The sequence below is a fragment of the Ovis aries genome, chromosome 2 (assembly GCF_016772045.2).
Source record: "Ovis aries strain OAR_USU_Benz2616 breed Rambouillet chromosome 2, ARS-UI_Ramb_v3.0, whole genome shotgun sequence".
Classification (NCBI taxonomy): domain Eukaryota; kingdom Metazoa; phylum Chordata; class Mammalia; order Artiodactyla; family Bovidae; genus Ovis; species Ovis aries.
The window spans coordinates 117,302,547-117,330,125 of NC_056055.1; the positions used below are offsets into that span (position 1 = coordinate 117,302,547).

The following is a 27,579-nucleotide window of genomic DNA, read 5'->3' on the forward strand; positions in this document are numbered from 1 at the left end:
ATCTGCATGTACATCAAATGTCTTGCATCAACCAAGACACGTGTAACTGATCACAGCAGCATTATCCATGGACGACAACAATGGAAAACAATCCAAATTTATAATAAACAAAACACAGGACCATTTCATGCAGCAACATGGATGAATTTCATTAACATAATGCTGAGCAAAAGAAGTTAGACTCAAAAGAGCACACCTTGTACATTCCCACTGAGACAGGCAGGGGGAAAAACAGGCAAACCTATAGTGTTTAAGGACACATGTGTAAGCAGTTACTCAACACAGAGAAGCCATGGAATGACTGCCACAAAAGGTAGGGTGCTGTTGCGGAAGACAGTGGCTTTGGGTTGCTAAGAAAGTTGAATTTCCTAAACTGGGTGGCAGTACACGGGTGTGTGCTGTGTGGTACTTCACTGATGCATATGAATATGTACTTATATATTTTGTTTTGTACACTCTTATTTATGGGTGCTAAATATCATAATAAAGGTTTAAAAATGTTTAAAGCAGACCTAAGCAAAACAACGTATGTGAAACTATGTACCTACAGCATAAACTACAATCTCACCTCTAAAAAATGTTTAGCATTAATAAATAGTGATTCGGCTAAACTTCTTTAAAAAACACCATGGTTTTTGTATAGAGAAAAGAGAAATAACAATACTACATCCTGTGCTGTGATAGTTGGTTCCTAAAGAAGAGAAACAAACTGACCCTAGCAGGCAGAGAAACAAATTTATCAGCTTAGCTGGGCACAAAATAAGAAGATATGACAGCGCCCTCCTTCCATCTCCCTCCCCAAACCGACATCAGGCCTATCATATTTTTTACCATTATGTCCTCTCTTAAGGGCAAATAAAAATCACACACACACACACACACACACACACAACACAAATTCCTTTCCATGAAGAAACAAAACACTATCTCAACGGAGAGAAATGAGAAGCAAATACTACTTCATTTTCTGACACAATATTGTGCACCCATCACCAAAACTGTTAACCAAAAAAAGGGCCACTTACTTGATCGAGATTTGAAAGGCTGTTAGGATCCTGGCTCAGACCTTGGTACTGTCCCCTGAGTCTGTCACCAGCTGCTATTTTCCTAAACTTCTTCAGATCCACGACGTACAGCGCACTGGATAGAGAAAATCCACTTGTTATAACCATGGATCATGGCAGAAAAAGCAACCCCACTGACTAATGGAACAGATCACTAGGCTAACATTCTGGTTTCTCGTGGAAAAGGTAAGCTGAGGCTTCACAGTAGAGCTCACAGTCACTACGTACCACTTCAAAGACGGCTAAGGAAGTGATTACAAAACCCGTATTCTGGTACCACAAGCTCATTTTGTCACTGTTTCAAAGGAAATAATCTCTGACAAAAGAAGGTTTCTAGCAAATGTCAGCAGGTTTGATAATAAAAACTATAGTAATTGATACTCATTAGTCAAAGATATCCTGATGATATCTTAAATGTTACAGAGGAAAACACCAACCAAGTGTTATAGTTCCTTCAGACCAGGGGCATACAGTACAATACTTAAATCACCAACATCCCAATATTTATCTCTATACATGTTGCTTCCCACAGGTTTCCCTACTCTCCAAATCACACTTTTCCCAGAGAAGATAATATACAGAAACAACAGATGTACAACAAATACACACACTGGTTAACCGAGGAGCTTTAGGAATCTATTCTATAGGTATATTTGAAATACATGAAATTGTGTGTTTAACTGGTGGCTCAGTGGTAATGAGCCCGCCTGCCAATGCAGGAGATGAGCGTTCGATCCCTGGACTAGGAAGATCCGCTAAAGAAGGAGATGGCAACCCACTCCAGTATTGTCGCCTGGGAACTCCCATGGGTAGAGGAGCAGGCTACAGTCCATGGGGTCTTAACAGTCAGACACAACTCAGTGACTAAGCAACAACAAATAACGTATGTCATACCAAGACCACAATGATACATACACTGGAATAATATGTTGATACAAAAAGGAAAAAGGTCTCTCTCTACATGTTGATGTAAGGTCTACTAGAAACATCAAGTTGAAAAAAGCAAAGCCACAAAACTGTAAAAAAGGTTAGGATATATTTTGTGTAAAAAAAGAAGTCATAGTTTTTTACCTAAAAATTAAAAAACTCTACAAGGAGACACGGTAAGTAGACAGAATGGGGCAGCTTTTCACTATATATTTTTTATAGTTCTTATTTTTGAACCACATTAACATATTACCTACTCACAATTTTAAATATGTGAAATTAATTTTAAGGAAATGAAAATCAAACCATAACATTCTCAGTACCTGATATGGTACTTTCGCCCAGCTAAGTGACTGGCCCAGTACCCTGACTTCCAGAACCTGTAGCCATCCATCTCTCTGCGGCTGTCACAGAAAGGAGTGTAACCATAAGGAGCACCATCCAAATTGAAATCTCTTAACTCTTTCAAATCTGTTCGTACAATCTGAAGAAGAAAGGATCACAGTCACTTGTTTAACACCCATGCAGACAGCAGTTTCCTAAAAATTCTGAGGGCAGCTCAGGGACTGATCAATGGCACAGGCAGCAAACCCAGTCCAAGCCTGGCTCCTTCTTGATTAGCTGACTGTCCTCACTAGCGTGTAAGATGATTAGCCTAGGGCTTGGGACACAGTACTCTAAGTATTCAAAAAAAGCAGGAGTAAAACAAATTCACACCGTGTTGCCTCTCTGTGACTCAGTTTCTGGGTCTAAAATGGACATCTCACAGGAGATGCTGGGAGGATCACATGAACTCATGTATGACAGATGGAGAATGATGCCTGGCACACAGTAAGTGCCCAGCAAGGATGAAATGTGATCGTAGAACTAGGAAAGCAGGCTTCCTGTTGAGCCACTTATGATATAAATGAGCCAGGCGGGGCAGAATTCCCAACAGTTGGATGATTTTTGTGCAAATGACTTCTGCACACATTACATCACTTCCACTCAGATGAGGAACTCAAGTTTTAGATAGTTCAGGATAAGGGTAAAGGCTGTAGGACAGAAGGATATTTACACTTTTTGAGTGTGTATACTCTAAAATGTGTGTGTTCCTTTTAATTAAGTCAGCTGTCTTCCTGACAGCAGGAAGACCATCTGAAGAGTTCCATATGCTCAAGGCCAGGCACCAACCCCCTCTCTTACCCACATCAATAACTCCTAGCTGTGGGGCAAATGACTGGAGATGACAGCAAGCAGTTTTATGTTAAACTGGCAAATTTTTCAATTTTAGTTTGTATATTAAATGAGTTAAATTTAAGATACGAAACTACATAAATGATGTGATCACAACTACATAAGAGAGGCACAGGAGAAAAGATGAAAGGAGACACACGGAACGCAAATTTTAGAAGTGATCACATCTGGTGATGCCTTTCCATATATTCTTTTTTTTTTTATTTTTAACTGAAGGATAATTGCTTCACAGTACTGCATTGGTTTCTACCAAACATCAACATAAATCAGCCATAGGTTTACCCATGTCCCCTCCCACCTGAACATCCCTCCCACCTCTCTCCCCATCCCAACCCTCTAGGTTATTATTGAGCCCCAGTATGAGTTCCTGAGTCATACAGCGAATTCCCATGGGCTATCTATTTTGCATATGGTCACGTATGTTTCCATGTTACTCTCCCCAATATCTTCCACCCTCTTCTTTCCCCCTGCCCAGCCACGCCCATAAGTCTGTTCTCAATGTCTGTGCTGCCACTGCTGTTCTGCAAATAGATTCATATATTCTAAATAATGTAAAATAAGTGCGTATTTTTCGACAACTGGAAAGATACAATCATTTAAAAAGGAAAAGGAAGTCTAATGCCTTTAATTTGCACTGCTGAAACCCAGCCTTTGAGAGCTCACCTGATCCGCATCCACAAACAGGAACTTGTCAACAACCAGTGGGAACAGCACATCCAGGAAGAGGATCTTGTAACCCCAGATGATGCGCTGCTTCTCAGTCTGCTGGTGAAGCCACCGGGGCCACTTGTACTGAACAAGCTCATACTGAAAATTGTATTTGTCCGCCATATAAGGTATAAACTCCTATTTGCAAACACAGGAACAACAAGCATTTACTCTGATTAAGAAAAACAAGTCAGTCAACAAACCACAATTATGGCACAAGTAAAATACATTTACTATATCAGCAGTCTAATGAAGAAATGTGACCCTGACTAACTTGTGACTACATAAAGAATACATATAAACTTTTTGTCAAATCTCCATTTTTTTATGATTTCTAATCACACATGAGAGGACCAGAAATCTTTAAGTGAAGGCTTTTATATAACTAATTTATGTGTGCGTGTGTTTAAGGGAAATGGACTTTGTCTAAACTTGATTTCAGTAAAACATTTTTTTGAGCTTGATTTTAAGCCTTTCTCACCACCAGGTCTAATCCAGGGAATGACAGGGCAAACCCAAATACTCTGAACAAGTTTGCTGCCATCAAGTCTTTCAGATTCTAAATATAAGTACCCTAGGGGACCAGAAGTGAATTATTTATCTAGGAGAGATATTACTGAATATATTAAAAGTTGCTTAATAAATTCTATAGAACAAGAAAGAAAAAGATGCAAATAAATCAATTTGGATGACAAATACTGATAAAAACAAAGTAGAAAACTTTCTAAACTTTCCATGTGTGTTTTTGATTTGCAGAGATGATACATTACTTCCACAGATCACTGGGTACAGTTGTTCAAAACAGAACAAACCATCCTTCTCACTGGAACCAGTACTGTGCTCTCTCATTAAATGAGGACATTCATGCTTGAGAAATGTTACTTCATCAAAACAGAAGAAACAGATTCTCCTCTTATGTTATACAAGCTTCAACCAAGTCATAATTCTGTGTTCGGTTTTATAACAACTATTCCCCCCAAAACAGACAGGAAAAAGAATAATCAACATATAATTATGCAGGTGAATTACAGTAACCTAATAAAAGGAAAAAATTTTTAAATACACAGATAAAGTAGAAGTAGTAAACAGTATATTGCACTGTATATATCTCCTTAATAAGAATGTTTTCCTTTTCAAAGCCTAAGGAACAAACCTTAAACGTGGGGGACAAATAATTCTTCAAGAACCAGAATTTCACAGGAGTCTTGGTATTCTTCAGTACTGATAGCATCATTATGCTGTCAAACAAAAGCAAACAATAATAACAATCATTCAAATCTTTTTAATCTCAACAAAATCAAGTCAAGTCAATCAGTAGACTCAGTGTTCTTTATGGCAGAGCTAACTAATGGCTCAGTTAGGCAAAGAGAGACCCTGAATAGTGGAAAAGGGAAACCTGCACTCATTCATTCTACAGAGTCATCAATGGATGAGAAAGAAGAAGCACTTATTACCTATAAAAATATACCAGACTGATAAAGGCATGTGTTCTAATTACGTTACACCTTAAAATAAACTCCTTTATGAACTGACACATTAATTATGGTACAAATGAATCACGGAGGTTGTGTTTAATGCCTACATCACTCTAAAAAGAAAGTCGGTGAAGCCTCAGCAGCTCTGTGTAATAGCACTGCCTCTCCCAGCCTACATCGGGGAGCGCAGCCAGGGCGGAGAGTAGGCAGAGGGAAGGGGATGGCAAATGATCAGAGCTTCAGGATTCCCTACTTGGAAAACAAACAACTTTTGAGTCAAGGAACTTAATTAAATTCAGCGGTTGTTAACATCTGACATTGCAATTCGAGGTCAGCTGTTATTTCTTGGGAATATGACAGCTGAACATGAGTAACATGACATCTTGATTATTTGCTATACTGGATTTGTAGTGGAAAATTAAAAGTAAAAAAGGACCTTGGCATTAGGAAAGCCACTGTCAGGCAAAGGTGCGCATTCATAGCCAAGCCCTCCTGACCACTGACTGCAAGGCGCCCCTGAGGGCTTTCCCCCTGGTGACTGCTGCATTCACCAGCCAAGCCTGCGCCTCCCTCGACTCTGGCTATTTGACCTCAGCCGCGACCCTCCAAGTCTCAGCCTGTCTATAAAACACAACTAAGATCCCTCCTGGCTCTAAAATCTTACAAGTCATCAGAAGGCAGGCCCATGGCCCTATTCCACCTCTATTCTCTATCCTCAGGCAATCCTTGGTGGACAATGAAAAGCCATTCTTCATCATGTGCACACAGTAGTTTTAAAGGTTTATAACCTTATAAGAGCTATACAGATTCATTTACTATATATTATATAGTCCATTTCATGAGGTTGGCCAAATTGAAACAAAGGTTAAGTATATATAATCATCTATACACAATCCTCAGAGTGCCTCAAATACAAAGAAGTATAATGGGCAGAATCCCATAAAACGTGTACTCCCTAAAGAACAACATGATAAATTCATGCATGTATACTGAAATAACCAAACACGACTAACCGAAGAAATCTTTCATAGAGATGACCAGATGCAACGGAGAAAATATTAATGATGTCATCTTTGTCTTGTTTCACTTCCTCGGTCTTCTGTCCTCCTGTAAAGCCCCTATAATAAAGAAGGTAAAAACAAGAATACTTGAAATGCTGGTACAGACATGTTGCCCTTTAAGGGGAGGGGAAGGAGATGGTGCTTCCCACCAGGACAGAGAGGGAGGCTGCCCAGAGGGCCTTGTGGAGCTTCAAGAGAAGACTGGACTAGTCCACTAGAATGCAAAACAAACAATGGAAAGTTAACTGAGCAATTACCACTCAACTCTCCAAAGAGCAGGAAAAGTCCAACAGGAGTTCGGAAGTCAGGCACAGAAGGAACTCCACTATGCGGGGACACTAAGCTCTTTCAGTAGCTCAGTGGGGAACACTCATCTACTCTGCACACAAGTGGATGCAAAGAGCAGAATCTGAAAAGCCCAGACAGGATTACTATATTCAAAAGAAGGGAGGGATGGCATTTATATCTCAGTTTTCCCTCAAAAACATCACTTCTTTCTGATGCCAGTTTACCATTTGAAGGAGTCCCAAAATCCAGAGGCATTCTCATTAGTCCCATCGCTCAGCAAGTCCTCATTCACCATGTCTGCCTTCTTCTGAACCTGCAATCAGTCACATGTGATGAATCTCACTCTCCCTACTGCGTTGAGGAGGCACTGAACTCATCTTCACGGGATGCTCACTGAATACTGACCACACTAGACAGTGAATTCTCCTGTGAGCAGATATAACATACTCTGAGTCCAGACACATTCAACAGAACGTGAATGCTGAATTCTGCTGAATGAGTCCAGACACATTCAACAGAACTATGCTCATCATACCACATTAAAATCTTAATGAGGAGATAGCAACCTCCTGTAACTAGATAATAACTGTCTCTAGTTTGAAAATGGGCAGAGAACCTTACAGTTTAAGTGAAAACAGAAATGCATTCCCCAAGCTAACTCTCGTTCTAGGCAAAGAGTACAGTGTGCACACGCTTCAGCTGCCAGGAAGGAGTCATCTCACGCGACAGCCTTGTTTTCGGACTGACTAGTACAAAGAGGGCTTAAAACTTCTCGAGAGGATAGGGATCATTTTTCTGCTTAACCATGTGTGGCCTGCTTTAGATTTTAGAGTATAATGACTGTCTCATAATATCTTTTATCTGAATATAATGTTCTAGGAATTTCAAAGTTCTAAGAACAGAAAGCAAAAGTGAGAAGAAATTAAATAAGGCTACCACCATTTATTATTGTTGCTGAAATTCTCATTGGCATTCTTCCCAGTTTTCAAAACATAATGTGAACTGTGATTGTACAAACAAAGCAGTATCTATGAAAACATTTCATGCAAAATGAGACTTGCACTGCTCAATGAGATAACCCAAAAGGCGCAACCTCTCAGCTGAAGAAAGCCACAAATTTGTATTTACAAAATATACTTTGCATTTCAAGCCGCACTGCCATAAGGCTACAGTAAAATCCCAAAGGTGAATTAGTCTTACGTGGGTTTCTTTCCTTTCTCTTCAGCATTACTGAGATATAACTGATAAGTAAAACTGCGTAAATTTAAAGTGCAGGACATGATGGCCTGGTACAGGTCTATACTGTGAAATGATTGGGCTTCCTTAGTGGCTCAGTTGGTAAAAAGCTGCCTGCAATGCTGGAGACTCGGGTTCAATCCCAGGGTCGGGAAGATCCCTTGGAGGAAATGGCAACCAATTATGGTACTCTCGCCTGGAGAATTCCATGGACAGAGGAGTGGGACAGGCTACAGTCCATGGAATCACAAAGAGTAGGACACAACTGTGCAACTAACTTTTTCACCATAATAACAGCACTTTTTCTGGAGTTAACACATCCCATCACCTCATATAGTTTGGGGCTGGTTTAAAGATACATATTTTTATATAACAACTACTAAAGACCAAGTTACTGCTGCTTTTATCAACTATAATAGAATGGCTGCCTTAATATACCAAACTCACCTTCACTTTAATAATTTTGCTCTTGAAGTTGTTGAGGACAACAACAACTTCATCAGCATCTGGTGGAGAATCTGTACCGTCATGACTTAGAAAAGAAAAAAGGAAGGCAGATATCACAAATCATAATTCTCAAGTTGCAGTAAATGGACTTACATCAACCTGCTATATTTTTCCACCATCTTTCATCATAAAGGAGTTTTTTCTGAACAAATTATTTCCTCACAACCTGCAGAAAACCCCTTCAAGCAACACAGAGGCGCTTGTCAAAATCTCTACCCTTACATGTTGAACATGCCAACTGGTCACAGCCCAAATTTCCTTCTGGAGCCCTTTACTGAATGACCTTCCATACACTGAGAGGCTCCCAGTGCTGGCAAGAGTATGATGGCAACCCACTCCAATATTCTTGCCTAGGAAACTCCATGGACACAGGGGCCTGGCAGGCGACAGTCCACTGGGTCACCAAGAGTCGGCCATGACTGAGTGCGCATGCACGCATTACTTCACGCATGGCGAGACATAGCGCTACTTCAGAGTTTCATAAAGGCTGCGACTCTGTCCTTCCTGGAAGCACAGCCAAGTCCAGGCTATGTACTCAATCTAGCATCCATACTCTGGAGGAAGAACTAAAACAATCTCTGTTTGCAAGCAGACAGAGCAGAGAAGAAAATTTAAAGAGAGTACTTCCTTCCTAATCAACAATAATGTCTAAAATTTCCAGTCACCAATTTTTAAGATGCTAATTATATAAAGCCATGATAAAATATGAATTCACTGAATTCATTGTCATCCAACAGAGAGCAGAGTTCATGGGCAAAGGTGAGATTCTGATAGGGTGCATGGAACATTCCAGAGCCCAGGAAGCACAGAAGGAAGAGAGCCCTCAACTGCTAGGTGGAGAAGAAGCCCACACACCCTAGAGGGAAGAGTGGCTTGGAAAAGGGCATACAGATGGGACAGGGTTTAGAAAGACAACAGATAAGCTCTTAATGACAGTACTAAAATTCTTTAAAACCATATTTGGGGAAAACATTTACTGGAGAAAACCCTACTATGTACAATGAAGATAAAATTATAATACAAAAATCTTCTATTTTCTTGGTAAGAAATATGCAGAAATTCACATTGCTTTCATGTGTGTCAGATAAGATTCTATAAAGCTAGGATGAGGACCAACATGATGTTGTTTTCAAATAACTAATAGAAATCATTCCCAAAATGAACTGGCATGAAGTCTTCTCACATAGCTTAAGACTAATTCGAATTGTGTTAAACAGAATTTAGACCACACCTTTTTAGAAGGCAGTATAAACTAACAGTCACTTGTAGCAAACCTTAAAGCAAAAAAGCAGGCTATTGACAAAACATGCTGGGAGTACTTCCATACTTTCTCAGACCTAGAAAGACAAGTACTCGCACCAAGGTTCTAAGACCAAAGCCTACATATGTCTGGTCAATCTGCAACCCACTCAGGGTACAGAAATATACTACCCTGGGTTGAAAAGTCTGAATTCTTCTTCATTTCTTTTCTCCTTCCTAAAAATGACTCACTTTCTCATCTGCCTATGGTTTTCATCACAGCTGACAGAATGATTTGGTGCTGGGACAGTTAGCACAAAAGAATGACTGAGGCCAGACTTGATTACAGATATTGTTAGTATTTATACTGCTTACTGTTCAATTATACACCAACAATTCTTCCACATTGCATTTTCTGGAAAAGCACATACAATTACAAAGTAAATTCTAATTGCCTAACTGCCAGTGTATACTATTCAATTCAAGCTGATTCATACTGCAGAATGTTCTGAAAAAATGCACCTGTATCATTTAATCCTACCTGTAGATTCTGTAAATATCTTCAGAACGTCCCTTTCTTAGTCTGAGAATCCAAGCTCCTGGGTTGGCTTTTAACTGAAAATAGCCCTAGGACCAGAAGACAAGACAAATTTTAGTTCTCATGGAAACATCAAAATGCTGTTTCTGAGGGACAGCTCTTTCTTTTTTGAAATGTCAGTCAACTTTATTTTAAATAAGATACTTAAACCAATGCAATTCTTAAAACCCACATATTAGAAACACTAGCAAAATACAGGTCTGTCAAGCCAAGAAGCCTGTCCTTTAGCTGTACTTCAGTGAAGAAGCAGTATGTAATGTATGAATATACTTCAAACTTCCAAAAAATTTTAAAAAAGAAAAAGGCTATTGGCTCATAAGCAACACATTTTCAGGAGCCAACCTTGTTAGAGCAAAACATTCTAGCCTGTTTTCTTTTAAGACGCCATGTAATTCCAATCTACAAGTTTAACTAAACTGATGATTTTTAAACTGACCAAATTCAGTCCATCATGAACTTTAATCTCACTCATGTTCAGAATGCTAATTGCTCCATCATAAACTGTAGGGCCCAAATTAATGTGACTCAGTATCACCACCTGATGTACTGTTATTTACCAGATTAGCCATAACAATGGTATCCACAATGACTGGCTTGGTTGAAGTTCCTAATGTAAACTGCAGTCCCCGGGGGGGCTGGCCAGTGGTGATGTCATAGCAGTGACCTTCTAGTAACAGGTACTCCAGCTCATACTCAGCAGCCACGATGCTGTCCACCTGCAATAATAAAATTAAATCACCACCTGAAGACTTTCAGCAATAAAAAGAAACGATCTAGTGATACCTGCAACAACCAGATGAATCTCAAATCACTATGCAAAGTGAACGCAATCAGACATAAAGGGCTACATATCATATAATCATATTCATAAAAAATTCATGAAAAGGTAAAACTATAGTGACAAAAAGAAGATCAGCTGCCGCCTGTGGCCTGGGCTGGGGGGAAGGAGGGCATTACCTGCAAAGGGGCATGAAAGAATTTTTTGGAGATATGGAAATGCTCTGGTATCTTGATTGCGCTGGTAGTTAACAAGCATACACAATTTTAAAAACTTAGGTGGGTTGGAAGGAGAGGCAGGAAAAAGGACACAGAAAAACAGTAAGGAGGTTATTCCAAAAGTTCAGAGGAGAGGATAAGATGTTAATCTAGGAAGGTAGTATTGGGAAAAAAATCACATAAAATAAAATTTCTGAAAGAATGAATATATTTAAGAGCAAATAATGGAGAAGATAGGTAATTTGCATGAGAAAAAGAAACAAGGCAAAACATCAGAAAAACATCTGACAAAAATGCAAATTCATCTTGGCCTTTAGAAGACAGCTGAAAATACTGATGTTCTAAATGCAAATACCACAGATATATTTAATGGTTCCATAGTGGCATAAAACTAACTGCCTAAATTATTGCTAATTCCTTGCAGAAAATATGGTGTAATTACAAAATCTTAGGGCAGCTTGGCTTTAGCTATTAGGTTGGCACAAAAGTAATTGCAATTTTGCACTGTTGCTTGATATTAGAATATATTCTAAATAAATGTGGTTATATTATACATTATTTTAATGCATATTGCTCACCTTATTTTTTTGGTAATGACTTATTACTTCCTGTTTATATTTATTTTAGATTAGGGAAATGATGTTAGACAAAACACAAATTCAAGCAATTTTCTTATTTGAGTTCAAAATGGGTTGTAAAGCAGTGGAGACAACTCACAACATCAACAACGCATTTGGCCCAGGAACAGCTAAAGAACGTACAGTTCAGTGGTGGTTTAAGAAGTTTTACGAAGGAGACAAGAGACTTGAAGATGAGGAGCCTAGTGGCCAGCCACTGGAAGTTGACAACAACCAACTGAGGGCCACCACAGAAGCTGATCCTCTTACAGGCAATGAGAAGTGTCACAGAACTCAACGCCGACTATTCCACAGTTATTCGGCGTTTGAAGAAAATTGGAAAGATGAAAAAGCTTATTAGTAAGTGGGTACCTCCTGACTGCAGATCAAAAAACATCGTCTTGAAGCGTCATCTTCTCTCACTCTACACAACAACAACAACAAACCGTTTATCAACCGGATTGTGGCATGCAACGAAAAGTGGATTGTATATGACAGCTGGCGATGACTAGCTCAGTGACTGGACCGAGAAGAAGCGCCAGAGTACTTCCCAAAGCCAAAATTGCACTGGAAAAGGTCCTGATTACTGTCGGGTAGTCTGCTACTGGGCTGATCCACTACAGCTCCCTAAACCATGGCAAAAACAACGTATCTGAGAAGTATGTACAGCAAGTCAATGAGATACACTGAAAACTGGTGTGGACGTGACTGGTGACAGAAGCAAGGTCTGATGCTGTAAAGAGCAGTATTGCAGAGGAACCTGGAATGTTAGGTCCATGAATCAAGGCAAATTGGAGGTGGTCAAACAGGAGATGGCAAGAGTGAACGTTGACATTCTAGGAATCAGTGAATTAAAATGGACTAGAATCGGTGAATTTAACTCAGATGACCATTATATCTACTACTGCAGGCAGGAATCCCTCAGAAGAAATGGAGTAGCCATCATGGTCAACAAAAGAGTTCGAAATGCATGCAATCTCAAAAACGACAGAATGATCTCTGTTTGTTTCCAAGCCAAACCATTCAATATCACAGTAATCCAAGTCTATGCCCTGACCAGTAACACTGAAAAAGCTGAACATGTCTATGAAGACCTGCAAGACCTTTTAGAACTAATACCCAAAAAAGATGTCCTTTTCATTATAGGGGACTGGAATGCAAAAGTAGGAAGTCAAGAAACACCTGGAGTAAGGGGCAAATTTGGCCTTGGAGTAAAGAATGAAGCCGGAAAAAGGCTAATAGACTTTTGCCAAGAGAACGCACTGGTCATAGCAAACACCTTCTTCCAACAACACAAGAGAAGACTCTACACATGGACATCACGAGATGGTCAACACTGAAATCAGATTGATTATATTCTTTGCAGCCAAAGATGGAGAAGCTCTATACAGTCAGCAAAAACAAGACCAGGAACTGACTGTGGCTCAGATCATGAACTTCTTATTGCCAAATTCAGACTTAAACTGAAAAAAGTGGGGGAAACCACTAGACCATTCAGGTATGACCTAAATCAAATTCCTTTACACGGTGGAAGTGAGAAATAGATTTAAGGGACTAGATTTAAGAGAGTGCCTGATGAACTATGGACAAAGGTTCATGACACTGTACAGGAGACAGGAATCAAGACCATCTCGAGAAAAAGAAATGCAGAAAAGCAAAATGGCTGTCTGAGGAGGCCTTACAAATAGCTGAGAAAAGAAGAGAAGCAAAAAGCAAAAGAGAAAAGGAAAGATATACCCATTTGAATGCAGAGTTCCAAAGAACAGCAAGGACAGATAAGAAAGCCTTCCTCAGTGATCAATGCAAAGAAATAGAGGAAAACAATAGAATAGGAAAACTCTCCTCTCCTCTCCCCACGGGGAGATCTCTTCAAGAAAATTAGACACCAAGGGAACATTTCATGCAAAGATGGGCTTGATAATGGACAGAAATGGTAGGGACCTAACAGAAGCAGAAGAGATTAAGAAGAGGTGGCAAGAATACACAGAAGAACTGTACAAAAGAGATCTTCATGACCCAGATAATCATGATGGTGTGATCACTGACCTAGAGCCAGACATCCTGGAATGTGAAGTCAAGTGGGCCTTAGGAAGCATCATTACAAACAAAGTTAGTGGAGGTGATGGAATTCCAGTTGAGCTATTTCAAATCCTGAAAGATGATGCTGTGAAAGTGCTGCACTCAATATGCCAGCAAATTTGGAAAACTCAGCAGTGGCCACAGGACTGGAAAAGGTCAGTTTTCATTCCAATCCCAAAGAAAGGCAATGCCAAAGAATGATCAAACTACTGCACAATTGCACTCATCTCACATGCTAGTAAAAGTAATGCTCAAAATTCTCCAAGCCAGGCTTCAGCAATACATGAACCGTGAACTTCCAGATGTTTAAGCTGGTTTAGAAAAGGCAGAGGAACCGGAGATCAAATTGCCAACATCCACTGGATCACTGAAAAAGCAAGAGAGTTCCAGAAAAATATCTATTTCTGCTTATTGACTATGCCAAAGCCTTTGACTGTGTGGATCACAATAAACTGTGGAAAATTCTGAAAAGATGGGAATACCAGACCACCTGATCTGCCTCTTGAGAAACCTGTATTCAGGTCAAGAAACAACAGTTAAAACTGGACATGGAACAATAGACTGGTTCCAAACAGGAAAAGGAGTACGGCAAGGCTGCACATTGTCACCCTGCTCATTTAACTTATATGCAGAGTACATCATGAGAAACGCTGGGCTGGAAGAAGCACAAGCTGGAATCAAGATTGCCAGGAGAAATATCAATAACCTCAGATATGCAGATGACACCACTCTTATCACAGAAAGTGAAGAAAAACTAAAGAGCCTCTTAAAATGAAAGTGAAAGAGGAGAGTGAAAAAGTTGGCTTAAAGATCAACATTCAGAAAACTAAGATCATGGCATCTGGTCCCATCTCTTCATGGCAAACAGATGGGTTAACAGTGGAAACGGTGGCTGACTTTATTTTTTAGGCTCCAAAATCACTGCAGATGGTGACTGCAGCCATGAAATTAAACGATGCTTACTCCTTGGAAGGAAACTTATGATCAACCTAGACAGCATATTAAAAAGCAGAGACATTACTTTGCCAACAAAGTTCCATCTAGTCAAGGCTATGGTTTCTCCAATAGCCATGTATGGATGTGAGCGTTGGACCATAAAGAAAGCTGAGTGCCCAAGAATTAATGCTTTGAACTGTGGTGTTGGAGAAGACTCTTGAGAGTCCCTTGGACTGCAAGGAGATCCAACCATTCTATCTGAAAGGAGATCAGTCCTGGCTGTTCATTGGAAGGACTGATTTTGAAGCTGAAACTCCAATACTTTGGCCACCTGATGTGAAAAGCTGCCTCATTTGAAAAGACCCTGATGCTGGGAAAGATTGAGGGTGGGAGGAGAAGGGGACGACAGAGGATGATATCACTGGATGGCATCACAGACTCAATGGACATGAGTTTGGGTAAACTCTAGCAGTTGGTGATGGACAGGGAGGTGTGCTGCAGTTCATGGGGTCGCAAAGAGTCAGACACGACTGAGCAACTGAACTGAACTGAACACTGAAAACTACAATGTCTGCATCCAGCACTGGTCAACAGAAAGGGCCTAATTCTTCTTCACAACAACACCCAACAATGTTTCAAAAGTTGAACAAATTGGGTTATAAGGTTTTGCCTCATCTATCAAATTCACTAGATCTCTTGCCAACTGACTACCACTTCTACAAACATATTGACAACTTTATGCATGGAAAACGTTTCCACAATGAACAGGAGGCAGAAAATGCTTTCCATGAGTTCATCAAACCTCAAATCATGAATTTTTATGCTACAAGATTAAACAAATTTATTTCTCATTGGCAAAAGCATGTTAATTGTAATGTTCTTATTCTGATTAATAAAGATGTGTTTGAGCCTTGTTATAATGATTTAAAATTCGTGGCCCAAAATCATAATTATGCTTGCACCAAACTAATAATTAAAGAGTTTCTATTCCAGGCTAGTTCAGGCTTGGTTTTATAGCCTTATCTAATGCTAATAATGGAACTATTTGGAGCTTAACATGTTACTGCAATACTAAATTCCAAAAGTATAATATTAAGAGGTAAGAGGGAAACCCCCACATGCTCAGAAGTCTCAGGCTCTGTATTTTCAATGGAATGCAGAGAAACTGGAGGAAGCCTCAAAAAGAGCAGCAAAAACTCTGGGAAATATGGAAGAAATCTGCTTTGCATTTGATTCTATACTTCTGTGCAATGTTCCTTAATGCTTTTTTGTGGCCATTCTATAATTTCTTCAAGAAAAGTTAGTTCCTCAAGGGCAAAAACTGTATTCTTTATTTGTTAAAAATATGGTGGATAGGATTGGGAAAGGGCAAGTGTGTACCTATGTGTACACACACACACACACACACACACACACACACACACACACACACACGTTCTCTCTTTCTGCTTCAGTCAGCTTAGTACCTAAAGGATTCTTCTTCCAGTTTTAGTGCATGTGCCGCTGAAGTGAGCACAGAGATTCTTCTTTAAGAAACTAGTTATTCAACCTCACGAAAAGAATTCTGCAAAGTCCTTTGGTAACTCTGCTCAAGTTTTCAGTCTCCTAATTCCCAAGAAGCCAGAACCAGAAAACAGGGTTAAACCGTGATAGGAGATATTACGGGCAGACACAATGACAAATGTTTTAAAAAGGAAGGACGCTCTGAGGCACTATACGGCCCCTGGAGGTAAAGACCATCTTTCAGTTCCTTTGTTAATACACTCTAAGCTAGGTATAGAGTGAGGGCTGGTAAGAGACATAAGTGAAATGAAATTGAACTATCTTTGAAAATGGGTTAGGGGAAAAGGACTAATTACCTTAGGGACTCCAAATACAGTTACAGAGAAAGAAAAGAAAAAGAAAGGCAATGAAACCAAAGGCTTGTTTTTCACAAATATCAACAAATGGCCAAACTTTTAGCTAGACTGACCAAGAGAAAAAGAGAAGAGCCAACTTATTGAAATCAAGTAAATTTAAATTTTAGAAAATTTAAATTTTAAAAAATTCTATGAAAAACTGTATGCCAACAAATTAGATAACCTAGATAGAATGGATACACTCCTAAGATACACAAACTTTGAAAACTGACTCAAGACAAAACAGAAAATCTAAACAGACCTACAGCAAGAGATTGAATCAGTAATTTAAAATTTTTCCAATGCATTAAGAAAATTATATAAAAGGCATCACATTGGAAAGAAAGAAGTAAAACTCTATTTGCAGATGATATGGTCTTATATAGGCTTGTATACTAAGAACTACAAAACATTGTTGAAAGAAATTAAAGACCTATATAATCAGAAAGAGATCCCATATTCATGGTTCAGAACACTTAATACTGTTAAGAAGGCAATACTCTCTAAACTGACTTAGTGATCTAATGAAATTCTTATTAAAATCACAGCAGCTTTTTCTGAAGATATTAATAAGCTGATTTCAAAATGCAAAGAACCCACAATAGCCATTAACTACATTGAAAAAAAAAAAACAACTGGAAAATTCACACTTCCTAGTTTGAAAACTTACTACAAAGCTTCAGCACACAAGACAACGTGGTCTAGCCCAAGGACAGACCCGTAGATCAATGGACTCGAACCGACAGCCCAGAATTAAACCTTCACGTGAGGGTTAACTGATTTCTGACAAGGGCACAAAGACCACTTAATGTGGAAAGAACAGGTTTTTAAAACAAAGAGCGCTTGGACAACTGCATAGCCACATACAAAGAACAAAGCTGGAACGCTACTGGCACCATATACAAAGAAGTAACTCCAAATGTATCAAGGAAATAGAGAGTTTCCAAAAATGTAAGAGTTTTAAATCGCGAAAGTTCAAAAGTAAACACTGGCGTAAACCCTTGTGATCTGGGACTAAACAATGGTTTCTTAGATATAACTCCAGAAGCATAAGTGATAAAAGAAAAAATAGGAAAATTAGACTTTATGAAGATTAGAAACTTATATGCTTCAAAGGACACCATCAAAAAAGTGAAAAGACAACATATAAAATGGGAGAAAACATATGTGAGGCACATATGTGATAAGGGACTTGTATCCAGAATATAAAAAGAACTCTTACAATTCAACAATTAAAAGATGAGTCAATTTTTAAAGGATTTGAATAAACATTTCTCCAAAGGAGATACACAAATGGCCAATACACACATGAAAAAAATGCTCAGTGTCATTTGTTATTAGGGCAAATCACTCTGGAAAGCAGTTTGGCAATCCCTTGAAAAGTTAAACATAAAATTACCATCTGATCCAGCAATCCCACTCCTATGTATATATTCAAGAGAAAGAAAAGCATATCTATAAAAACTTATGTACAAATGCTCATAGCAGCATTATGCATAATGGTCTAAAAGCAGAAACAACCCAAATGTCTATAAGTGATACAGCCACACAGTGGATATAATAAATACTAAATAAAACATAGAATATCCATACAATGGAATACTATCTGGCAATAAAAATGAATAAAGTACTAATAAATGCCAAAATATGAATGAACCTTGAAAATAATTTAAGTGAAAGAAGCCAGTCACAAAAAAGTGACAGAAAATAGATTCGTGGTTGTCAGAGGGCAAGGGGAACTGGGGGTGATTACTCATGAGTATGGAGTTAGTCTAGTCAAGGCTACAGTTTTTCCTGTGGTCATGTATGGATGTGAGAGTTGGACTACAAAGAAAGCTGAGCGCCGAAGAATTGATGTTTTTGAACTGTGGTGTTGGAGAAGACTCTTGAGAGTCCCTTGGACTGCAAGGAGATCCAACCAGTCCATCCTAAAGGAAATCAGTCCTGAATATTCATTGGAAGGACTGATGCTGAAGCTGAAACTCCAATACTTTGGCCACCTGATGTGAAGAACTGACTCATTAAAGGCCCTGGTGCTAGGAAAGATTGAAGGTGGGGGGAAAAGGGGACGTCAGAGGATGAGATGGTTGGATCGCATCACTGACTCAATGGACATGAGTTTGAGTAAACTCCGAGAGTTGGTGATGGACAGGGAGGTCTGGCGTGCTGCTGTCCATGGGGTTGCCGAGTTGGACACGATTGAGCAACTGAACTGAAACTGAACTGAATGGAGTTAGTTTTACGGGTGTTGAAAATTTTCTGAAGTTAGATAGTGGTGATGGCTGCACAACTCTGTGCATATACTAAAATTACTGAGCTGTATACTTTAAAAGGGGGAATTTTATGGTATGTGACATCGATCTCAACGAGGCTGTTACTTGAACACTACTGTTTCAGAAGCACCCCTAGACTGTAGGGAGATTATCAGAGACTACCGTAAGAACATCTTCAACAGGGTTATGTGGGATTAAATACTGGGAAGCAATGATACTCTTACCTCTTCTAAATAAATATTATCAAGGTCATATGGTGTTCTGACAGACTCTACCATCCAACTCTCAGGTGTGTTCAAGTTCAGAGTGAACAGAGGAGACTGTGGCATATCCAAAAATTTTGCTATTGGCCCCTTAGTAAAACTACCGTCTGAAGTAAAAGAAATCTCTGGTTCCAAGACATAACGGTAAAAGCTGAAATGGAAAAGAAAAGATGTTAAACTGTTTTTTTAATGCAACCTCAACCTTTGAGCTTATACACATCTACACAGGTAAACAAGTGACTTAAGACAAACTAGATTTGGAAGACCTTCCTTCCACAGTAAGAAAGTGTTTCCAAAACCATCTCTTGCCCTAACTATATGTCCTGTGGTTGCTGAAGATGCACGGAGAGCAGGGGAGGTGGGGTTGCGGGGGAGGTCATTCCTTCCTGCATTTTGTGGGGAGGGGAAAAGCTTGTGCCCCTAGCTTCCGCACTCATACTAAGTTCTTCAAACTCTTGATTAGTTCTTAGAAATTTAGCAAAACTTCAGTAAGTGATTTTTTTTCTAAACATGATGTCCATACATAAACCCCTTAGATCTTTTACATTCAATTTTTAGCTTTCAGACTGAGTGCAATTTTTTCCAAGGGTGGATTTCTTAGCCAGTTGGCTTTACCTTTTTAACGGCATGTCGGAAAGTTTAGATTGGCAGTTCATGAATACTCTTAGATTCATGTTGATCAGCTGAGTTAAAACCTAAAAGAAGAAATCAGATGACAAAACAAAAATTTTTCCTACAAAGTGACTGATACTCAAGACAAAATGTTTACATTTTCTCTTCAGAAATGTGTATCTCAAGAAAAAACACAAAGATAATAAATCCTATAAATTCTGCACGGGGTAAATCCCTAGAAATCACAGCTCTAGCGCACAATCAAAATCACACTTACCTATCATTAGGACAAAACACGGGCACTGCCTCTGCAGCTGTACCTACCAAAAGCAATGGGGCAAGTCTCTGTGCTTCTCTGGTGACAGGGTCAATGACAGCCACAACATCAAAGTACGTCTCCCCTTCCTTGGGTTTCAGTTTAATTGCACTACAGAGATCAACAAGATAAAACATTAATCTGGAGGTGTGGGGGCAGGAAGACAATACATCCAATACAACTAATCAAATCTCTTAGCATTTTCCAAAAAACTTTAGATCTCAAACAATAAGGTTACATGGTGGTCAACTATGTGATTCTGTTTACCTCAAAGTTTGCAAAACCCTCTAAAAGTTTCTGATGCTTGTTTTTAACAGTTAAGGAACATTATGCCAATTTTTATTTCTTGGCAAGAAGGCTGTAAGGAAGGAAGAAATTGATGTTTTTAAATAGTAAAAGAAATATAAGAATATTACAAGAAATTTGCAAGAGAGAAACAGGAAATAATCATAAAATCTCACCATCCCAACTCAACCACTGTATGACATGTTTCTATACAGTCCTCCTTATATGCCCATATAAAGATCAGATGCACCTACAAGATATCAGCAACCTTATAATGACTTCATTCCTTCCCCCAGAAATTGTAATTATTATAAAGATTTTTCCATGTTGTTATACATTAATATCCTGAAAAAGAAATAATCTTCAATGTGCCAAGTGAACCTGCTGTAGTTTACTTAAGCTATTCCTTATTGCTAGACTTTTAGATGGCTTTCAAGCTATAAAGAACGTCTCACAATCAGTCTGTATCACAGTTGGAAATTTCTTGAGAATTAATGCCACTCATAGACATGAGAGTCATAATTAAACAAATATTTTTACGGCAAATAGCCTGTTCAAATTTTATCCCCTCAAGGACTGACTGTGAGAAAGCACAGGTCAATTAACCAAAGTCCAATCTACTCTAAACTAATTAAATCAAAATCATAGAAGAGTAGCATGCAGGCTTCTGCAGCTAAAGCCTCTGTGGTGATTCTGATGTGCAAAAAGATATACACTTGACTGGTAAAGTAAGTGCTGCATACATCAACTGTAGGAGTTCTTCCTAAAGACAATTCAACCTTAAATCTAGTCATGAGAAAACAACCTAGATTGTGGGACATTCCACAAGACAACTGGCCTGGACTCCTCAGAGTCAATGTTATAAAAGAGTGGCAAAAACAAATAAACAAAAACCCTCAAACTGTTCGACCTTAGAAGAGACCACAGAGACACAGCCACTGACTACGACATGTGAGCCGGGCCAAAACAACAGACAGTTGTGAAAGGCCATTACTGGGCTTCGGAGAAGTCAGAAAATGGACTGACATTACCTGACATTGCTTTATCAAGGTTAAATTGCTGAGGTATGCCAGCGATTTAAATTGCTGGAGATACTGCCAGTACTCAGGAGACAGATGCCAGAGAACTTATGCATGATATATAACAATGTTTACAAGCACAAGCTGGAATCAAGATTGCTGGGAGAAATATCAATAACCTCAGACATGCAGATGACACCACCCTTATCGCAGAAAGTGAAGAAAAACTAAAGAGCCTCCTGATGAAAGTGAAAGAAGAGAGTGAAAAAGTTGGCTTAAAGCTCAACATTCAGAAAACGAAGATCACGGCATCCGGTCCCATCATTTCATGGCAAATAGATGGGGAAACAGTGGAAACGGTGTCAGACTTTATTTTTGGGGGCTCCAAAATCACTGCAGATGGCGACTGCTGCTATGAAATTAAAAGATGCTTACTCCTTGGAAGGAAAGTTGTTAGACAGCCTATTAAAAAGCAGAGACATTACTTTGCCAACAAAGGTCTGTCTAGTCAAAGATATGGTTTTTCCAGTAGTCATGTATGTGAGACTCTCACGAGTTGGACTATAAAGAAAGCTGAGCACTTAAGAACTGATGCTTTTGAACTGTGGTGTTGGAGAAGACTCTTGAGAGTCCCTTGGACTGAAAGGAGATCCAACCAGTCCATCCTAAGGGAGATCATTCCTGAGTGATCATTGGAAGGACTGATGTTGAAGCTGAAACTCCAATACTTTGGCCACATGATGCATTGAGCTGATTCATTTGGAAAGACCCTGATGCTGGGAAAGATTGAAGGCAGGAGGAAAGGGGACGACAGAGGATGGTTGGATGGCATCACTGACTCAACGGACATGAGTTTTGGTGAACTCCAGGAATTGGTGATGGACAGGGAGGCCTAGCATGCTGCTGTCCATGGGGTCACAAGAGTCGGACACGACTGAGTGACTGAACTGAACAACATACTTTCAAATGGTTGCCAAAAATGTGAATGCACATTACGTTTGTATGCAAATATATACCATACATCCACACACACATGGATAAATGTGGCACAGTGTCAATAATTGGTGAATCTAGGTTGAAGATATTCAGGTGTTCAATGTAATAGTCTTTCAACTATTCTCCAAGTTTGAAACTTTTCAAAATAAAAAACTGGAAAACAAGAGACAAAAAGATGACAAAAGACTTCCTTATAATGCTACACTTATTTTTATTTTATTGAAAACAAGACAGGTTTCAAAAAATGGTGAAGAGACAAGTGGTCTAACAACTGTTCATTCTTTAATATCATACAATTAAGCTGATCTGCTTTATTAAATGCTCTGTTTTCTCAAAGGGTGTATTCAGAACTAAACTGATTTAGAAATAAATGTCAACTTTTATGCAACTGAGCTCCGTTATGAGTTCTATGTATGAGTATAAACATATATGAAAGCCACATATCACACTTACAAATACACTTTAAATGGCAGAATAAAGCAGCTGAGGAAAACAAAACTATGCACACATTCAACACTGATTCTATACCTGTGTCTGTCTTCGAAAAACTGGTATTCGATTCTTGCATCTCCTTTTGGTTGCGCCGACAGGAGAGCATCCACCTTCATTACCAAGTCACTGGCCCTGAAAGATTGGTTGGTGAAAATTTAGCATCTCTCTGACTGAAGGTTTTCCAGCTGTTACAATCAACCTACGTACTGACTGCCAACGACATGGTTTGACGAAATAAACTTTGTACCAATAAGCATGAGAAAAAAAACTACAGATCTGTGCCACTGATTAGCTTTATAGCCCGGCAGTAAGTGCTGATTTTTCCATATGTGAACTGGAGGTAACACCTACAAGTGGCTTTTGTAAAACCAGCACAGGCTAAACATACAAATAAAGCACCGAGCTCAGAGCCTGGCCCAGAGCAGGCTGCCAGTGTCATCTGTGTCTCCCTCACCCTCTTCTAAATAACTTTATTACTTTTTATGATCATTAGAGTCACAATTTACCAAAAATCATTCAGAAAAAAATACATAAGGAGAAAATGGAGATACACACAATAATAGCATATTTACGAAATAAGTGTTGAAAACATTTCAGTTCATAATTCTTCTATATTATAAAATATATATATATATACACACACACACAAAAGTGGTACTAAATTATTTGGTAACCTGATTTTTCATTTAATCATATATTACAAACATTATTTTGTTGGGGTACATCAATATTTTCAATAACTGAATAGTATTATATTTATGAATACATCATTATCTATTACACTATTACAATCAACATTACAGTAAACAACTTAGGAAAGCATTTCCGCGTTCCCCACCCCTCCTAACTTGATCTCTAACCAAGGAAGATTTTGTACTAAATCATGAGACTGAAAAAGAATGCTCTAGTCTGCTGAACCAAGGATTGAATTCTAAGAATGTTAAAATATATTTGAATATATTTGTGAATATATTTGAACTAGAATCAAGCCCATCCATTCTCTCACTGAACCAAACAACTATATCAAATTATATCCCCTGGTACTTCTCAATACTAACTCTGAAAACAAAATAAAACAGGTCATCTGTTTCCTGTGATGTGTCAACACTGTCACAAAATATGTCAAGGGACACTAACGTGGCCTGGGATGAGCTCCCTGATCAAAGAGGTCACAACTGAGGTTTAGGGAGCTGAGGATGGCCTCTTAGCTGCAGGTCTGGGTCGGGCATGAAAGCTGTGGCTGTCACAAGGGGCCACTCCAAGGTGGAGCAGTTCTGGCACTAAGGAAAACCCTAGGCAAGCAAGGTCACTCTGAAAACCCTAAAAGTTTTAGTATCAATCTTTTGGCACCCCCATAACTACCCTGCAAGTGAAAGGGAAAGAGAAAGTTGCTCAGTTGTGTCCAACTCTTTGTCAACCCATGGACTATACAGTCCATGGAATTCTCTAAACAAGAATACTGGAGTGGGTACCCTTTCCCTTCTCCAGGTGATCTTCCCAACCCAGGGATCGAACCCAGGTTTCCCACATCGCAGGCGGATTCTTTACCAGCTGAGCCACAAGGAAAGCCCAAGAATATGGGAACGGGTAGCCTATCCCTTCTCCAGCAGATCTTGCGACCCAGGAATGGAACCAGGGGTCTCCTGTATTGCAGGCAGATTCTTTACCAACTGAGCTGCCAAGGAAGCCCAAAGCTACCTTACTTGTCTATATCCACCCAGCACCCACCCAGTCCCTCTCTGGCTGCTTAAAGACAAGCCTTTTGTGCAGAGTCTGGCAATTATACAGTCCGCAGGGACTCCAAGGGGCTCGCAACAGGCTCCGGAGACAGAGAGGGAGTGGTCCAAGGAGCACATCAAGCCCATGCCTGTGACACAGTGGCCTCAAGTCACAGGTTAGCTCCTGGCCTGTATCCAGGAGGCGTTTCATAGGCTAAAACAAGGAGCACCAAATGAGGAAGAACAAAACCTCTTTATCTGTGACCCCAGTTTGGCTGAGATGAAAAAAGATTCCTTCTCATATCACATAAAACTTGGCAAAGAGGCTGCTTTGGTAGCTATCAAAGTCAACACTAAGACATGCATCTTGAACTCTGCAACATCATGCTGTGATGAAATAGATGAAGGAAAGAAAAAACAGAAAGACTTTAAAATTCTATATCCTCAAACTATGCATCAAAGAACACTATTAGGAGTGTGAAAAGTCAATCCATGGAGTGGGGAACAAACACCCGCATATCACACAGCTATACAGGACTGATATCCAGAATATGAACAAATTCCTACAACTCATCAACAGAATAAATAATTAAAAATGAGCAAAGGATTTGGACAGATTTTTCCCAGATAGACAAAGGGTCTATTAAGCACACGAAAAGATGTTCAAGATCACTAATTGTTAGGGGAGTATGACAGACCACAAGGAGATACCACACTCATTTAGAATGGGTATTATAAAAAAATTTAAAAATAACAAACGTTGATGAGGACGTGGAGAAACCAGAACCCTTATGCATTACTGATGGGAAAGTAAAACGGTATAGCCTCTGTGGAAAAAGGTATCACGGTTCATCAACATTACACATAAACATACATCCTCCAATTACACATCCATTTGATATTTAATGCCAAAAACCATGTGAATATGAATATGAGCTTCAGTTACACAGCAGGTACATAGACCAGTCAAATAATTACTTTTCTTCCTTTGAGAAATAACTTATTAAAATACATAAGTTAGTAATAACACTGAAAAGGATTAAAATAACAATAAAGAACCAATAATAATCAACTCATCATCATCACCTTTGGACTACATAACAAAAAACTCACTATTCAATAAATAGTAAATAAAGAAAAAGAAACACTTAATTTGCCTTTTTTTCCTGAAAATAAAACTGAAGGGTAATTATAGAGATAATGAGGAAAAGTATGTCTTTCCATAAGTATTTCAAAGAAATAAAATCACCCCTCTACTTTTGCATATGTTTGAAATTTTCCACAATCAAAAACTTTTAAAAAATCAAAATGGAGAGAATTCAGTTCTTTAAACAGCTTGCTGCAAAACTAACTCATTTCAATGGAAGCAAAAATAAGTAAACCTGAAATGAAGACAATTATTATATTTTAAAGCTAGAGATAAAACATCTTGGAATAAATGTTTAACTTTTTTTTTTTTTTTAAGCATGAGGAAGGTCCAATTAACATAGCCCCTATGACTTGAACTGATTAACTTCTATGGCAAAACTTACACATCTTCTTCTACCCGAAGCTGTTGAATGTGAGATTTGATTTTCTGTCCTGAAGTTTTTAAGATGATATTTTCCAGGAGGTGGAAATCGTCTTGATTAAAGAATTCACTGTCCTCCAGTGGCCCAATGATCTGTGAAAGAGAGCAGGGTAGTCAGTGCTGGAATCAGCAGGCTGCAGAGAAGCCCTTGGTTGTCCTCAGGCCACCTTACAAACCAAATCACTTTACAGACCCAAAACATGTTTATGCCTAAGTTAAATCAATGAAAAAAGTGAAAACAAAAGCCAAATCAACTCATATGGCTATCCCTTTATCAATTCCTCCACACTCAACAGTGTAGATTTGAATATTTTACACTATTTTTACAGTAAGCAAACTCTGGAATAAAACAGCAATATCATTTTCATTAGTTCTCACTGAGTTAAAAAAAGCCAAAATAGAAATACAGTGGCAGATACCAGAGATTCCACCCTGAGTGCTAAGAGTTTCAAGTGTAGCATATCTGTCTAGCCTCATTTCCACGTCTGCAGATATTTATGAAGTATTCTAAGCGTAAACCAATTAAGTTCACATAAACTGCACAAACCATAAACTTAATCCCCACATAGGACAAACACTTTATGTATCAAAGGTCTTAGGAAATTATGTTCTGAGAGCAACCACACTCTCACCACCTTACACAATCGCAGGGCAAAACTAAACAGGAAGGTTTCATGTAAGGACACTTGTGTCCAAATGAGCAAACTTCCTTTGAAACAAGGGGGCAGTAATGATCATCAGCACTGCATAAGCCCTAATCACCTTTGGAAAAAGCGGCTCTGTTGAAGAGTTTACTAGCTTCAGAGAAGAAAGCTGCCAAGACTGTTCACTAATCTAATTTGAAGGCAACCTTGTCTCAGGACAAAATCCTCACCCTTCCATTGCTGATCACTGCCCTCTGTCCTTTCTTCAGCTTTAGAACATCCCTGCAGTACACGGCATGAGACAAAATGAAATCCATTTTGGAAGACTCAAAGACCTCTTTAAAAAGACTGAAATCCATGCCCTAGGAAAGTAATTGTTATTAAGGAAAAGTAATTGTTATTAAGAAAACCACAGAAATTAATAATCACATGAATAAATCATAAAATGCTCTAGAGGAAAGTTATGACTAATTTTAATAATTAACATTATGATGTCTCCATTTTCCACATTTCCTCCCATTTTTTC

The 27,579-nt window shown here is 38.9% G+C and overlaps 1 protein-coding gene across 4 annotated transcripts in view; it reads right to left on the minus strand.

The window, feature by feature from the left end:
- The window catches only part of UGGT1 (UDP-glucose glycoprotein glucosyltransferase 1), a 116,291-nt gene that overhangs the window by 11,334 nt on the left and 77,378 nt on the right, over positions 1–27,579 (minus strand). For all 4 annotated transcript variants that reach the window (XM_012130346.5, XM_004004484.6, XM_060411070.1 and 1 more), the window contains 15 exons: positions 27,284–27,415; positions 26,372–26,502; positions 23,158–23,253; positions 20,338–20,440; positions 20,017–20,096; positions 19,363–19,552; positions 10,897–11,055; positions 10,283–10,368; positions 8,443–8,527; positions 6,984–7,072; positions 6,424–6,528; positions 5,089–5,173; positions 3,891–4,073; positions 2,315–2,475; positions 1,026–1,140 (listed from right to left, as the gene is read on the minus strand). In XM_012130346.5, coding sequence (XP_011985736.2) covers positions 1,026–1,140; positions 2,315–2,475; positions 3,891–4,073; positions 5,089–5,173; positions 6,424–6,528; positions 6,984–7,072; positions 8,443–8,527; positions 10,283–10,368; positions 10,897–11,055; positions 19,363–19,552; positions 20,017–20,096; positions 20,338–20,440; positions 23,158–23,253; positions 26,372–26,502; positions 27,284–27,415 — 1,800 coding nt within the window. The remainder of the gene's footprint in view (positions 1–1,025; positions 1,141–2,314; positions 2,476–3,890; positions 4,074–5,088; positions 5,174–6,423; positions 6,529–6,983; positions 7,073–8,442; positions 8,528–10,282; positions 10,369–10,896; positions 11,056–19,362; positions 19,553–20,016; positions 20,097–20,337; positions 20,441–23,157; positions 23,254–26,371; positions 26,503–27,283; positions 27,416–27,579) is intronic.